At 39.7% G+C, this 15,982-nt stretch overlaps 2 protein-coding genes across 4 annotated transcripts in view; both read right to left on the reverse strand.

Annotated features, from left to right (window-relative positions):
• The window catches only part of SELENOP (selenoprotein P), a 170,146-nt gene that overhangs the window by 128,463 nt on the left and 25,701 nt on the right, over positions 1–15,982 (reverse strand). The window lies entirely within an intron of this gene.
• On the reverse strand, positions 185–12,580 carry CUNH5orf34 (chromosome unknown C5orf34 homolog). Of its 2 annotated transcripts, XM_057418043.1 has the most exons (12): positions 12,383–12,580; positions 11,959–12,048; positions 8,686–9,332; positions 7,995–8,090; positions 6,477–6,600; positions 5,530–5,621; positions 5,247–5,316; positions 4,774–4,944; positions 3,298–3,386; positions 2,450–2,542; positions 1,577–1,617; positions 185–825 (listed from the first exon to the last, which is right to left on the reverse strand). In XM_057418043.1, the coding sequence occupies exons 1-12, from the start codon at positions 12,572–12,574 to the stop codon at positions 632–634; spliced, it is 1,899 nt and encodes a 632-aa protein (XP_057274026.1). In that variant the 5' UTR covers positions 12,575–12,580; the 3' UTR covers positions 185–631. The 2 variants fall into 2 exon arrangements, with proteins under 2 accessions (XP_057274026.1, XP_057274027.1); XM_057418044.1 differs by lacking the exon at positions 7,995–8,090.

Here is a 15,982-nt window from a genome sequence, read left to right on the forward strand (position 1 = left end):
ATGATCTTAAAAGTCTTTTGCAACATAGCTGACTGTGTGATTCTATACAGGTAAATAGGTTTCTTTCTATGATCTCAGCCTTTGTACTGCTAATCTTCATCTCTGGAGCAGCAGGCTAGTGTGTTTTCACTATACACCACCAGTACAACAGTGCACCACCCAGTAACAGAAAATGCACCAGGAGGCACTGACGACACTTTAATACTTATTTACTACAAAACCATGAAGTAGAAAGCATTTGGAAAGCTTTCTATTCAATACTGGACTACCCAGTGTATGCATCTGCATAAAAGCGTATTTATACAGTTAAAACTGCTTATCCCCACCCTAGCCACTTGAGCAGTAACTTAAGTTCCTTGTACAGTCCTCTGTAAAATCACATGATTCAAACAGACATTCTTACATATAAAAACAGCACTTCCAGGTCAGCCCTGATGTATTTATACAGCTGTGCTCTGTTATTTCACTGTTCTTTATGCCTATCCACAACACAAAACTCTGGTCGTACAACAGCAACTCAGTCACTCTGCCTTAAGCCTTCATTCCTCTTGCACCTCGAAGCCTCCTCAGACAGAACTGCAACAATTCCCATGAAGATGCAGAACACAGGTCTTCATGAAGCCATGGGGCTTCACCTCCCACAAGCTGCAAGCAGAGATTCAATATCATGAATTACTTTAGAAGTTTTTTCCAAAGCCTCCAGGACGTACCCTTCACTGATTCCTTCTGGCTCACTCTCATTCTCTGTTTTTCTGACAGTAAGACCAGATGGATTGGTTTTTGCAGCAGATGTCCCTTCCAGAACATTGCTATTATCCAATAAAACTAGGGTTATTTTGTTAAGGAAAGAAAAATATAATTCAAACTCTTCCTCCTAATGAGAAAAATACTTCTCTGGATTCCTGTTCATCATTCTGCAAAGTCTCGCATTTCATAGCATGGCAATTACATAAAGCTAAAAAATAAAAGTGTATAACTTAAAATGTCTACAACATTTATAGAAAATGTCTTTGAGACTTTGATTTATCCAAAAGTTACCTTAAAAAGGAAATTATGTGATGTTACACTGCACATTCAACAGCAAGCACTTTTCGTACTAATCAAATTGAATGCTGGCTTGGAGACAATTGTAAGAGTGGCTTTAAGCAGAGGCAGCGCAGCACACTTTTTTGAGCTATCTGAATACAGTGGAGTGGAACTTAGGTAATTAAAAAACAGAAGGGTTCTGTGCTGTAACAACAAGCCCCATGGCAACTGCATCATCCTGCTTTCAAGAAAAGATCAGCAGGTGAGTGTTAGTGAAGTTAAGGCAGTGCCCATTAAAGGGCTTCCTATTTTTGGTGATTTATTTATTTTAGTTTTATACACTGCCATTGCTTTTACTACTGGTGCTGTGATACAGAAATCAGACAAGCTAAACAATAAAAGGATAAATAAGAAAAAATGGCTTTATAAGATAATCTTAAGAAGTGGGTAAAACAAAGGTGATAACAGGATAGACAGCCTTTGATGATCAAAAATGCAGATAAACAACAATGTAAAAGTGAAAAATCTTTACAGCTTTCAGAAAGGATACGGTTAAATCTCTGTATTTTTTCAAGCTCAACATCAGCAGACCTGTGCAAAAAAAAAATAGATTATTAAATGATGTAGTATCACGAAAAGTTCTCTTAATGTATTTTCTACTTCAAATTTTAATTTTTAGTAGTTTCCAGCAATACTAAAAATCAGATGAGCAAAATCCAAGTGAAAAAAAAAAGCAAGCTGTATTTTTGTCCTTCATACCTCAAGTAAATGGCTGCCATCTGTCAATCAGTTGTGTTACCAAAAATACGGACTCTGCTCTAAAAACAACCTCTTTGCTATATGTATGTATGTATGTACAGATACAACTTTTATTTCATCAGCTACTGAATCTGCTGTAATTTGAATACAAAGTGTAGTCATTCTAAATGATAAACCCCACTTTTTTAATACCTGAATGTGTTTGTATATGATGTCAGCAGACTTTTGTAGCATGTATTAAAAAGGACAAATGTATTAGCAAGAGATGTTACATGTCATTTAGCAGTTCAAAGTACTATTTTGAGCTGCTTGGTGCTCTGTTTAAAGATGCCTTTCTTAGCCTAGTTTCTCTTTTTCACCTTGCAAGATACTGTCTCTATAACATTAATCCTCCTTTGGCAAAGTCACCATAATTCTGATTTTTAAATAAGACAGGCAGAAGGTCAATGAAACAAGCTTCAGCTAGAACTCAATTTAGCTAACTTTTTAAACACTGAAAGAAAAATAAATGGACTTAAAATTATTACTTCTGACCCTTAGGAAATACAGTCTATGAAATTCAAAGTTTATTAGTCTTTTTGAGTTTTATTTTCAACTTATTTATAGGTCACTTATTTAGGATAAAGGTTATTTGTAGTCAATTATTTAGGATAAAGATTAATACCAATTTTCTTCAGTTACAGAGTGTTCAGTATATTCAGGAATCTCCTTCCTTTCATTCAAACTTCTGCACCATTTTATTGCTGTTCTTGTGTACCTACATTAACATGAAAAGTTACAAAAAATAGTTATTTATATGAGAAACACGCTGCAGTAATTCAAGCAAAAAGACCTGAAGGCATTAAGCAATAGACCTGGATCTGAAAGAAAAACCATGAGTCAAAATCTAGCTTTTTTCTCTAGGTTCCCTTGCCAATTTTTGATTCCCATTTTTTGTCTAGAATCTTCTTCATATTAAGATTTGTGCTGTCACAGAAAATCATAACAAAGCTGTATGATTTGTAATGAATAGTTTACAAATGTTAATTTTTGTTTGTGAATATCTCCTTACTGAAAAGTAGCACAGTAAGCTTCTAATGATTCCCATAATGAGGCTGTAATTAGAGCAAGCAGATTAGAGAAAGCAATCTGCACGCAGAGGTCAGTATCTGAAAGTCAGTCTCTAAAGCAAAAATCTGATAAAGTGCTATCCACTTCTGTGTACCAGCTCTGTATAGGACAAGGATTTTTTTCTTCCCCCCCGCCCCCATCCTTATCCACTGATCTAAGTGCCAAGTTTCAGCTCTAGTCACTTTTCTTAAAAGATATTACTGGAATAACCATAATGGAATGACAGTATGCAGAGGTCCTGAGACATAAAGGTCCTGAATCTTTGCCAGATGAAACACAGAGCTTTTATCATGGTGTGTTTGGTGTTACCCCCCTTCCGTATATTTTCTGTAAATACCATGTCTTCATATAAGAGATCTGTGCAGAATTCTTTTCCATTTAACTTGTTTAAGTTACTTATACCTTTCATAGATTCCAGGATGACTTATTTGTATTAGCTGCTGTAACCCATCAGAAGTAGTTAACTTACACCAGCCTACATCTTCGTTTATCTTAGAAGAAAAAGAAAATTAGAATTATTAGTTTTCTGATACAGTCCAAAGAAAAAGAAAAAAAAAAAGCAAGTATAATATGCCAGTTTAAGAATTAAGTATCTATGAACATTCCACTTTAAATACTTAATAGTCTGTATTTCACTAAGGATAGAATTTAGTTATTCAAGAATAAACTACATCCAGAAAAGTGTATAGAAATGTTTCCAAACCTGTAGAATATTCAGTTCTTCCTCCTTTTATCAGGAGTGAGTATATAGATTCAAGTTCACATCAGGAAGTTATACTGTATCTCTTAACACACTATCATATTTATATATATAGCAATGGAACTGAAGTCAGGATGCAGAGGATTAAGCAGTCACTTCAGGTCTCCTTTTGCTGTTTCTGGTGTGGGAGAAAACTGTAATCAATTTGAATGAATTGTGGGGGCCTATAAGGATGCAGGGGAAGGACTATTCAGTAGGGACTGTAGTGATAGGACAAGGGATAACGGGTTAAAACTTAAACAGGGGAAGTTTAGATTGGATATAAAGAGGAAGTTCTTTACTCTGAGGGTAGTAAGGCACTGGAATGGGTTGACCAAAGAAGCTGTGAATGTTCCATCCCTGGCGGTGTTCAAGGCCAGGTTGGACAGAGCCTTGGGTGACATGGTTTAGTGTGAGGTGTCCCTGGACATGGCAGGGGCTTTGGAACTAGATGGTCTTAAGGTCCTTTCCAACCCTAACTATTCTATGATTCTATGATTCTGTAATAGAGATGTCCTCAGACACTTTAACATATTTTTGTGTCTTGTCACCTCAGGATAATAAGCAAAGGCACAGAAGCAAAAGTCTCAGAAGTCAACCTTGAATTCCACACTCATATTTTCTCTGTAGTGCCATTCAGCAAAAATCGACATAGTCGTTTTACTTCTGTAGTAAATAGATTTAAATACATACATGGGAATACCATATGTACAAGGTTACTTCTCCGAGTAATTTTTCACTATCCATTTACTCAATGGCAGGTAATTTGAAGTAAAAACCAAATACTCCCTTCATTGATCAATGTGACTTCTTGAAAGGATAGTTTCATTTGCTTCCTTAGGCATCTGTGAGGCACTAAAATATTTTTCCCCCTTGTTTCTGGTTAAAATACTGGCAATACATTAATGGTGGTATTTGCAGATAGTTCCTGTTTTCATTTAGATGACTATACAAGCTTGTGAGACAAACCTACTCTTGAGCTTCTGTACTCTTCCAAATGAAAAATGCTATGAATGAATCTCTCCAAAGTCTTCAGTTTGTATTTTACATGCATCAAAACTTTTGTTTCACGTTCTCATTAGTTTCCTAGTGATACTTTTCATGAAGAGTTTTAAGAATAACTGTAACTCATGACTTACCTGGATCTTGCTATAGGAAGAGCTGAAATCCCAGACCATATTCAAGGTCACCCCATCCCAAAAAGCAGCATGGACTTTATGATCCGAGTACACGATGAGTCTTCCTATGCTGGGAATAACCTTTTCATACAGCAAAACTGGCAACATTTCTCGTCCATCTGTCTCGGGTACCTAGAATGAGACAAATGCATTAAAAACTTGAGGAAAGGTTACTTACATCATTCAGATACTTGAATCTCTCCCAGATCTTCAATTCACTTGTTTTTCCACACCATAATGAGATCCCTATCATGCAGTTGCTTTCTGTTTCACAAATATACATTTACACTGCATGCTATTGGTTCCCAATATATATCTTGCGATCTCCAAGGATACACTAACCATTCTTCCCTACAGATTAGGTCCTATTCCCTATAGGGCCTGCATAATCAACCTTATAACACTGAAAGGTTTATAAATCTTCAGCTACATACCATTTTCCAGCAGCAGAGATAATAGTTATGAGTTAGTGACAGTTTAGTCTTGTAGCAGTTCTGAAGTATTCTGAGAAAAAAAAAACAACAAAGTATTAAGCATTTCATACTTACTACATTTTCTAAATAGTTGTGATCTTCTGTAAGTTTATAGACATACTTAGTGCTAATATAAACTCCTTTAATTTTTATACTTCATGTCATAATATGTATTACGTGCAATTTTAACTACTGTGCTTTCACAGTCAGAGGAATTAATGTAACAAAGATAAATTAAAGTTACTTGGTTGCCTGAGTGATGATGGAGGATACAGAATATGAATTTCCTGGTACGTCGGGAGGTAGGCTGTTGACCGAATACATCTTCTCTTCCCTCTGCAGTAAAAAGCAGAAAGGAGGTGAGTTAGTTACAGGTACTGTAGCATGAAAACAGTATTAAAAGGTTGCAAGATATGAAACTTCTGACCTCCCAGAAAGCAACTGTAATCACATTTTTCCAGAACACGGACAAGTATCTCCTTGAAAAGTACTGACCTGCAGTTGTATTCTTCAAGCCTTCTTCTGTGGGAAGAAACATGCATGGTTTCCATGCACTCAGTATGGACCAAGTAGTTCGCTTATCAGAGAGTCAACTAGTTCATTACTGAGTAACTACGACTGACTACAAGTCACAGGCTTGGTTTGAAAGGTACAAAGTCGATGCTTAATTCTGCTTTAAAAATACAAAACACTGCATGAGCCTTCAGAGGATGTCTATTCTGAGGAAGTTTAACAATAGACAGACGCAGAGAGAGGCAAAGCCATTTCTCCAGCAATGAACAGCAGGTCTGTGACAAAGCTAGAACAGAACTTGCATCTTCTAGGTTCTGTCTCTATACCATGAAAAAGAAAACATTTCCAAGTGCACAAAGATTAACCTCTCATCAGTATATTAAAGACTAAATGTCTCTTCTAAATTAGTAAGAAATGGTCATTATAGAATCCTACTGCAGTGCATACTTGAGCTTGTGAAATGAATGTTACAATGAAAAAGAATTTTTTTATCTGTAAGAAAATCATATCCATCTGTAACTTATAAAAATACATTCTGGAACAGAAAGTATAATCTCATTTTTTGTATGACTGATTGATTCACTACAGATTGCATAGGCAAATGTCTTAAAAAATAAGGAAACTGCTTAACATGCAGGAATTTAGAAAATATTTTAAAATTTTAGAACAGTTTTATACCTTTTTTGTTCCTTTCTGGATTGCATAGTGTATGAAATAATTTCCAAAAAGTGTTCCCTCTGACTTGAGAACTGAATCATCACCAGGATAGATTTCTATGATGTTTTTCCTACCATGGATAAATCTGAAAGAAATAACAAGTGTTTTAACAAGTATTTTAAATGCTGTGTCACTACCCAAGCAAAACAGGTTGGTATACTTCAAGAAAGCACAAAGCAGAAACATATTTTCAGTACGACTCCTACATGAGAAACCTTCTACTGTTTTACAAACACCAGAGTGTACCAATTATTTCTTCTAACACAGAACATTAACATTGCCAGGCTCTTTCTTTGGTAGTGTACATGGTGTGCAGGAGTTAAACAAGCTAAGGAAAGCTTTTTTTTGTGTTGAGGTAAACATATCACAAGAGCTCATTCTGCTGAGAACAAAATACAGCAATTCTAAAGAGAAAAGTCTTCATTTTCTTAGTGGTCCAGCCCTACCTATGTGTACAGAGAGCATCAGAATGAATGATTTCTGAACAACCTGAAGGTCTTCACTTTCACTGCAGCTGTGTTTTTCCCTAAAATAAATGGTCATTCACTTGTGATCATACGGTATCTCAGAAGCCTAAAACGCATTTAATGGACCAATTCTGTGACTCTGCGATTATGTGCCTGGAGTTTGGTAATGGGACTTACAAGACTAATTAGGTACAGCTACTCACCATATCCAAAGAAATGAGGTATAGTACTGAAGAGCTGCTGAGCATTTTGTTCAGAAATGAGATAAAAATTTAGGAATTGCACTGAGGAAAGTGAAGAACACTGGGCAGAAAGATTAAAGCTTTAAACACTGATTATGTTTTTATCAAAGACTTTTAGATGCTGCTAGCAACTGTAGAATTTTCAGGTTTTACAACAGATTGGAAAGGGCAATTTTAGAAAAAAGTTTGGGGTTTTGTTTTTGTTGTTTTTTTTTTAACCATACACCTGTAAAATCCACAGTTTAGCTGCCTGCAAGATGCGAATTATGTAGGTCACCAAGACATCAAGACCAAGATAGGTCACCATGCATTTACAAAGCATGAAATCTTCAGCATCAAAAGCAGCAATGTAATTTTTAAAGAAACCCAGCACCATTTTGCCAGTGGGAGCTCCAGCTGTGCAGTAAACCTTTAAGAACTCTCATTCAGCACCTTGAGCAACTTTGAGCAAGTAGGTGGTGTCCCTGTCAATGGCAGGGGGTTGGAACTACATGATCTTAAGGGCCTTCTTCTGTGATTCTAAAATCAGATCACTACTTTAAAAGCCTTAAACATGATTTCAGATTGATTGTTTCAGACATACCCACTTTCAGACCTGGAAATACACTGTACCAGAAAATCTGCAGTCCAGTGAACAGCAGAAATGAACAGACTCTTACATGAAGACTGTGTACAATCTCTCAAAGAGTGAGAAAGGGACAAAGTAAGGCATCTTAAAGCTTAATTTCTGTAAAGTCTTCCAAACATGAAACACAGGATCTTCGACATACCTATAAAAAACACCTTGCCACCATACGATTTGAATTAGCTGAGGGCATGAATACTTTTCAATGTCTTCATTCTGAAAGAAGTCACAGAAAGTCCACCTGTATAAAATACAACAAATGCTTCAGTAAGGCTGAAGGTCAGATTTTTTCTTTATGTGCTGCTGATCGTTTCTGTATCAAGAACAGATGGATGCACACTTATTAAAGGAAAAGAGACTAGGTATTTTCAGATTCCTCTGATTCCTTAATTACCCATACTAGTTACCAAATTAATTTTCTCAAACCTGCAAAGGTTTTCTTTTGTTTTGTTTAATTATTTTTAGTGGTGCTGACAGAAAGCGTATGCCACTGGCACAACTCAGAAGTATTATCTTCTCAAAAATGAAACCACACCAAACAGATCAAAAAACTGTGTGCTTTTTTTCAGTATTCTTTTTTTCCTTTACATAGTTGTACAGCATGTCAGAAATATAAAAAATACTTTTCTCTGGACTAACTCGTGTATTTTAATTACAGTAAGATACAGAATGTTAGTTTCACAAACTTCGTGTCTCTCATTCCTAAAAAAAATAAATACTATTATAGTAATTTAAAAAAAATCTTTCACAGCTAGAATTCAGTTATTTTGCTAGAGGTTGAAGTTCCAAATTACATATTTCAAAACATGTCAAGAACTATGAAGTAAACAAATTACCTGTGTAAGTGTGGGGCTCTGCAACTGAGTGGCAAAGCTGTAGGTAAATGAGAAACTGTTTCCTTTTTTCCAGGGTCTATTAAAACATCAGTTTCCATAGATGGATGGTTCTTTTTTTCACATGTCTGCATTACCCTCTTAGCATTGTTTAAGTTATAGCACATTAGTGCCAGTGACAAAGGATATTTCCATTCTTCTGGGTAGGAGGAGACGGACCAACACTGTGTAACCCATATGTATTCACAAGAATGATTCGTGTAGAACAAAGGAACTCCATCTGTGTCTCTTTGGTCCTCTGGATTGGTTGATTCTCTGTATTTACCTTCAGCACAACCTTGATCATTCTTCTTACCCTCTATTCTCATTTGTTTCAATGACATTTCAGCAACAGGATTCTTTCTTGATTTTCCATACTGATCTCTGGTTTGATAGTTGCTGTTCTTTTCAGATGAGTGTAGGGATGCTGCAGATGACTGGCTGACTTTGCATAAGAACTGCACTGTGAATTCCTGCTGCAATTCTGACAGGTAAAGGTGAGCATAACCATCTACTGATGAGATTTTCACACTGCCATTGTCTGCACATCTTGTCAGATCAGCTGTAGCAGGGTCAGGCCATCTAATTTCTAAGATATCCCTGAAAATAATCTAAACCAAGAAAAAGGACTGGAGTATTCAGCAAGATAAAGATGACCTGCTTCCCACAATTTGCAATGGAGGATTACATTTAAATGAATTCAGTCCTGCAAGGTGATACATAGCAAGAAATATTATTCTGCATTTATTTGCATACATGTACTCAAGAAGAGGCAAAATATCTCATTTTTGTGTCTGCTTTCTTCTAACAGAGTTCTACCTAGCAATAATGTTTTAATATGCAGTATTAGCTGGTAAGGTACATGGTCAGCTGAGCAGGCACAACTGTCCACTAGAGAACTAGAGCTTGGTAATTGTTACCTTGCTATAATGGATTGCTGAGTGTGGGAAGTAGCAAAACAATGAGCACTAGTTGAAAAGAGGACACAGAACAATAAGCTAGCAGTGAATTACCAAGGAAGTACAATCTTAAGAGCTACAGAAAAACCTGCTTTTGCTTTAACAAAAGCAACAGTTGATAAACAGTTGCTGTAGGCTGGGAAATTTACCCCCAGCACCCTGAACAGTGAAAGCTCTAAGTTAGGAAACATCTAGAGGCCCAACCATGCTCCAGAAGATGGTGGCCTGGGGTCGGGTGGAGAGTGATTCGGGGAAGACTCCAGGAACTCGCCAACAAAGTTTAAATTGACAAGCAGGTATTCTTTATTGCGGCACCGGGAGACACGGGGGATAGCTCCTCCTAACGTGTCTCAGCCGAACCTCAAACAGACTGTGATTATATTGTTGCTTAATATGCATATTCATTAAACATCATACACATTCATTAACCACCCGAGCACTGCTTTACATAATTCCATGCCCATTTTCACACGCACATAACCATGTGGTAGTGGTCTTCTGGGGATTGTTTTCTTCTTCCAGCAATCTTCATCACTTCTGGCAGTCTTTGAAGCACATGCAGTAGATAATGCTTACACCAGCTTAATTGGTTTGGTAACACTGCAGACATAATCATCCTGTCCTTCTACTTGTCAGGTAGCTTAGCTGCAGCCCGTCCTGGACATCTGCTAGTTTCAGGTACTCTTTTATCTACATGTCCTGTTTTTCTATCTGGCTTTTCTTACACGTATTTTGTACTAAGGTCGTAAGGACCTAGAACTATATCAACTACAATAGTTTATCTTATACAAGGATTCTCATTATGTTCTCTAGCTGTACTCTATTTTTTTTCTTCTGTGAAATATATATCTTAGTTATTTTCCATTGCTACTGTTATACCACCATCAAACTTAACATTACTTAGAACTGATTCTACTTATTTACAAAGGTTTGTATTTCATTTTGTGCCTCCTTGTCTCAAGTGTGACCCACGTGTGCCAATGACAGAGCATCAGCCTACTGCTAAGTATGTAGTGATACTGTGTTTTCAGGAACTAAATGTTAGCATGAAGTATGCTACGAATGAAGTTTTAACACTTGCCTGCTACTAATGAAGTTTTAACACTCGGTGGCGCTCTTAAGTTGCCTTAAGAGTCTCACCATAGCGTGTACACATGTGTTCAGTGGGAACCCGGACGGGAGCTCCTAGAAATGGTAATGGGGGTCTCCGGATGGACCTCAGCCAGACCTGGAATAGCCATTCCTAGAGTAACATTGCCCCTGCCCTCCTGCAGCCTCCAGAGTCACAAAGGTGCTGCAGTGCAGAAACAATGGGATGCTGAATGTGACAGCTCTCAGAAAACACTGCCCTATGTCACCCAGTCTTCCCTCGCAGGTTTTCAGTGCAGGAAAGTGACAATATATAAACCAGCTCATTCTGGTGTATGTACAAACCCCTAGGTTTTAGTCTTACTATTGATGCGAGGAATAGTAATGGACTAAGGAAAGGGTTAAGAGTTTTCTTCAAATTGTGTATTGATTGTGTTAACTTAGTATGGGGAACAGATTATGTTCTTGTTCTTGCTAGTCTTGTGGTTAAACTGTAACTCAGAATAGAATAGGTAGTTAAAACACATTATTTAAAATCAGGGACCCTTTTCCCTCAAGAAGATGAATGTCTGACAAGAACCTGTTTCAGCTAGTCTCTATAAGACTTGAGGTTGCCAGCTGGGGAAACTGCACCAAGGGTGAAAAGTGCACAGCGAGGAAGACCTCATACTTCATCCAGAAGATCCCAGCCCAAGACCACCAGATGACAATGTGCAGGTGTAGACAGGAGAATGGTATTAATGAATTCTTGGAACTAATTGTAATAAACTCCTCCTATGTTTGTAAAATCTGATGAATATGTATGTTTGTGTGCAATAAATATCCAGCCTGTTGAGCTCTCAGTGTGTGAGTTAGGAGGAGCGATCCCCATCACACCTGGCGCCACAATAAACATACCTGCTTTATAACTCTTTGTGAGTTATGAACTTCAGTTCCGTAAATCACTATGAGTACACAAACTCTTTGGTGCTTGGCTACAAAAGATGTAGAGAGAGGACTAAATAAACTGTTGAAACTGTAACTAAAACTAGCAGTATTCTAAAGTTGTTAGCTGCACTCACCAAACTGTCCTCTGTACATCATCAAGGCCTGTGCTCATCATACGCATGCGTGTAAAGTTACTGGAGTCCACCTTGCCAGGCTCCTAGGGATGTCCATTGTACAACAGCATTATATGTGTAACTCTCACCTTTTTTCTTTCTGGAGGTATAACATGTGAAGGTAAGTATGGGCGAGAAGAGAACCTGTTCCGGAAATCTAGAGCTCGTACAAGTCGTTCCTATTGAAGTGAAGAGAAAAACAAACCAAAACAAGCCTGTTACGGGTTTGTCTACACATTGATGACGTTTAAAGCTGATTTTATCCCTTCTGTTTTGCAGCAGAGGCTGAGAGATCCCCGCCGTATCACACAGAGGAACTTTGCTGGAGAGCAGAATAAACTGCACGCCGGGCACCCCGCACCACGGCTGCTCCCCGGAACCGGCGCCGGCATGCACGGCACGGCAGGGCAGAACCCAGAGGGAAGCTCCGAGAAAGCATCTCGACACTGGTCCGGCACTGCACATCAAGGCCAGGAGCACAGGGATCAATCAGCGGGGGCGACCCCAGCGTACCCGGTGAGCGCTGCGGCAGAAGGCGGTCCGTTGCCGGGTGCTCTGGGCCGGCTGCAGCTGGTGGGAAGCGGCGGACCGCGCCGCGTCGTACCGGTACTCGCAGCCGCAGGGCGAGAGCAGCAGGCGGCCCCCCCCCGCGTAGTGCACCTCCGCCGAGTCGTCCCCGTACAGCACCATCAGCCGCTCCGCCATGGCCGGGGCGGCGCAGCCTGGGCAGCAGCCGGCACCAGGAACTGGGAAAGCCCCAGCTCACGGGTGCCGCCTCCGCCGGGCGGGAAGGGAGGGATGGGGCGTGGCGCCGAGCTCACCGGCCACACAGCGGGGCTCGGTGGGGTCGCTGCGGCCTCCTGCCTGCAGGGCAGCAGGCGGAAGCGTGACCCGGTTTATACGCTGGGTGGGAATACAGTTTCAACTTGTTAGGGTTCGTTATTACCTGCTGGAAACACAAGTATCTTTTTGTTGCTCCAGAGATGAAGATTAGCAGTACAAAGGCCGAGATTATAGAAAAAAAACCTATTTACCTGTATAGAATCACACAGTCAGCTATGTTGGAAAAGATCTTTAAGATCATCAGGTCCAACCATTAACCCAGGACTGCCAAGTCCACCACTAAACCATGTCACAACTTCAGCTATACGGTTTGTGAGCATTTCCAGGGACGCTGACTCCAGCACCGCCCTGGGCAGCCTGTTCCAATGCCTGAGCACCCTCTCTGTGAAGAAAGTTTTCCTAATATCCAACCTAAACCTCCCCTGGTGCAGCTTGAGGCTGTTTCCTCTTGTCCTATCGCTTGTTACTGGGTGAGGAGAGACCAACCCCCACCCTCCTTTCAGGTAGTTGTAGAGCGCCATAAGGTCCCCCCTGAGCCTTCTCTCCCCTCAGCTGTTCCCCATCACACTTGTGCTCCAGACAACAGACACCAGCTCTGTTGCCCTTCTCTGGACCCACTCCAGCACCTCAATATCTCTCTTGCAGTGAGGGGCCCAGAACTGGATTCAAGGTGTGGCCTCAACAGCACCCAGTACAGGCGGATGATCAGTGCCCTGGCCCTGCTGGCCGCACTACTGCTGATGCAGGCCAGGATGCTGTTGGCCTTCTTGGCTGCCTGGACACAAGCTGGATCATGTTCAGCTCTGTCAGTCACCATCTCCAGGCCCTTTTCTTCTGGGACCTGTACCTGTGCTTTAAGAAAGACCTTGTTCAGCAAGTGCCCTGATACATAGCAGGGCTATCTGGAGCACAGCAGCAGCAGCACCAGTGCATTCCTTCCTCCCAGCTACTGTACAGGAGCTGTGGGTGTCTCCCCACAGGGTCACCTCTAGAAAACAAGGAGGCCAATGGCCAATCTGCCACATGTCCCGAAGACAGATTATATTTAAGTAACTGTCTGGTCACTGCTCCTGTGTATTTATGCATTTGCAGGGCAGGGAAATCTAACAGGTATCCCTGTACTCAGAACTGAGTTGCAGAAGCCCTAGCTGAATGGACTGAAAGATTAATTTACCAAAGGCCAGTTTAAAAATTATGCCTAATTGCATTCAGTACAGATCTCCATTCTTTCTCAGCAAAGCAGAGAGTAGATCAACACCCAGTGAAGTGGCTACAGACAGCAATGCATCAGTCAGTCTGCTTCTGTTTGCAATACCCTTTTAAATGACTATTATCCTGCATTGTCCGTGCCTGAAGCAAGTTTCAAAGTAAGTATCAGGATTACAAATCCTTCATTACTCTTTATGATTTATGGACAATGCATTGTGTGTTACTGGCAACTTCACTGTTGTGGCCAGAACCCTCAGCACAGGAACTGTGGCAGTAGGTCACACATGCTGAAGTAGAGGTGGCAAATAAGCAGTAAACGAAACAGCGCACTGCTTTCCCTGACTTCTGGCCAGAGTATCATTTTGTCTTGCTGCATCAGCTAGTGGGATTCACAAGTATAAACTGGGTGATTAGAACTACAATGCAGATGGGGGAAGCTGCAAACTTGAGCTGTCAATACCAAAGGGAAGGCAGGACGTAGTAAGAAAGTACTGTCCCAGAGAGAAATAAAAGCAACTGTTACAAACCAGACTGTCACAAACACTCAGTGCCGTAATGGATTATTCTATTTAAACAGAAAATAAAATCCCAGCTATGCGTGATTTCTGATATAGGACACAGCTGAGCTAGTTTTGCTTGTTTCTGTAGTGCTACAATTACTGAACCCAACATTCAAAAAACCAGTGACCATCTGTTTTCCTAAAAAAAAAACCCCAAAAACCCCACCCCAAATCAAAACCAAACACAAAATACCCAACCAGCCAAAACCCAAAAGATTAGCAGATTTGAAACTACCAAGAAAAAGTTGACTCAATATCCAAATATGTAACTCTCTCTCAACAGCAAACCACATGAAAAACAGCACGTTTGAAATGACTTCAAGCAGCATGTGATTTTCAAATACTAAACATTTTTGTTAAATCACAAATAATTTGTCTGGAATGGCAAATACTGTTTTCTAATGTGTGAAGCTTCGTCATGTGCTTGAATTTGGAGGCAAAGTCTGTTTCTTTTCAGAACCAGTGCTAAAGAAGTTTGCTTCACTTCTCTCCCACAGTTTGCTTTCCATTGCTTCTGTACCTTCACTGGTTTACCATTATGTCATAAAGAAATCTTTTTAAGTGTTATTTATCTGCAACGTGTTGTTCAGAAACTTGTGGATGAGAAACATACACAGTGCACTTGAAAATTCAGGTGAAATTATCTTTAAATCTCTCAAGACTCATCTCTGTCATGTACAGAACTACTGGCAGTTAAAAGCAGACAGATGAGCAGGAAATGGTGATTATGATGATGCAAAACCTGCTGTTGGCTTTGCTCTCTCACATCTCATTCCCCCATCAGTAATTTGTGTTAGACTCCTGTGAGGTTTAAGACAAGTAAGGTTGTCAAGTGTTTAAGGCCAAGATTATCCTGTCTTCCTTATGCAGTAAGGCAGAGTTAAAACCAATTTTTTACTCCAGTATGGCCTTAAAAATTCTTACAAAGCTTCCTATGTGGAGAGACCACCACCATTGTCACTACTTTGAACAGAAGCATCACTTTATGTCACCAAGCAGCACTGCTGGTGGAAGGCAAATCTTATGTTGCAAACTTTGAACCAAATTGCTTCATCCTTCCAATTCCTAGTCCTCAACATTTTTGTACAGGATGACTTGCCCTATTTCTTACCTACAGGGAAGACACACTGTCTCCACAAGCTGACACGGTATACAACTGGAGTCCGACAGCTACATTAGACAAAAAGACACTACAAAAGATACAAAACTAAAACACAGAGTGGAGTCCCTTGAAGACACTATTAGTTTACTGTAATGGATATATGAATACTTGTTCCTTGGGACTTCAAGGTTTGAGTAAGTACGTTTTCCACAGCACATCTGCCTGTAAAGTCAGTGGAGGTCCAATCTGTATTTGGATTCAAATTTTTGTATGAAAAACATGCTAAACATTTGAGAATGTGTGTGTGAAAAGAATCTAATTTAATTTTCACTTTTCTATATTCTGGATTTTGTTCTAGAGACTCTGAAATGCTAATATAGCTCTTATGACCATACTGCT

The sequence above is a fragment of the Pezoporus wallicus genome, unplaced genomic scaffold, assembly GCF_028554395.1.
Source record: "Pezoporus wallicus isolate ANWC-B61680 ecotype Strahan unplaced genomic scaffold, APGP_CSIRO_Pwel_v1 contig_8557, whole genome shotgun sequence".
Classification (NCBI taxonomy): Eukaryota; Metazoa; Chordata; class Aves; order Psittaciformes; family Psittacidae; genus Pezoporus; species Pezoporus wallicus.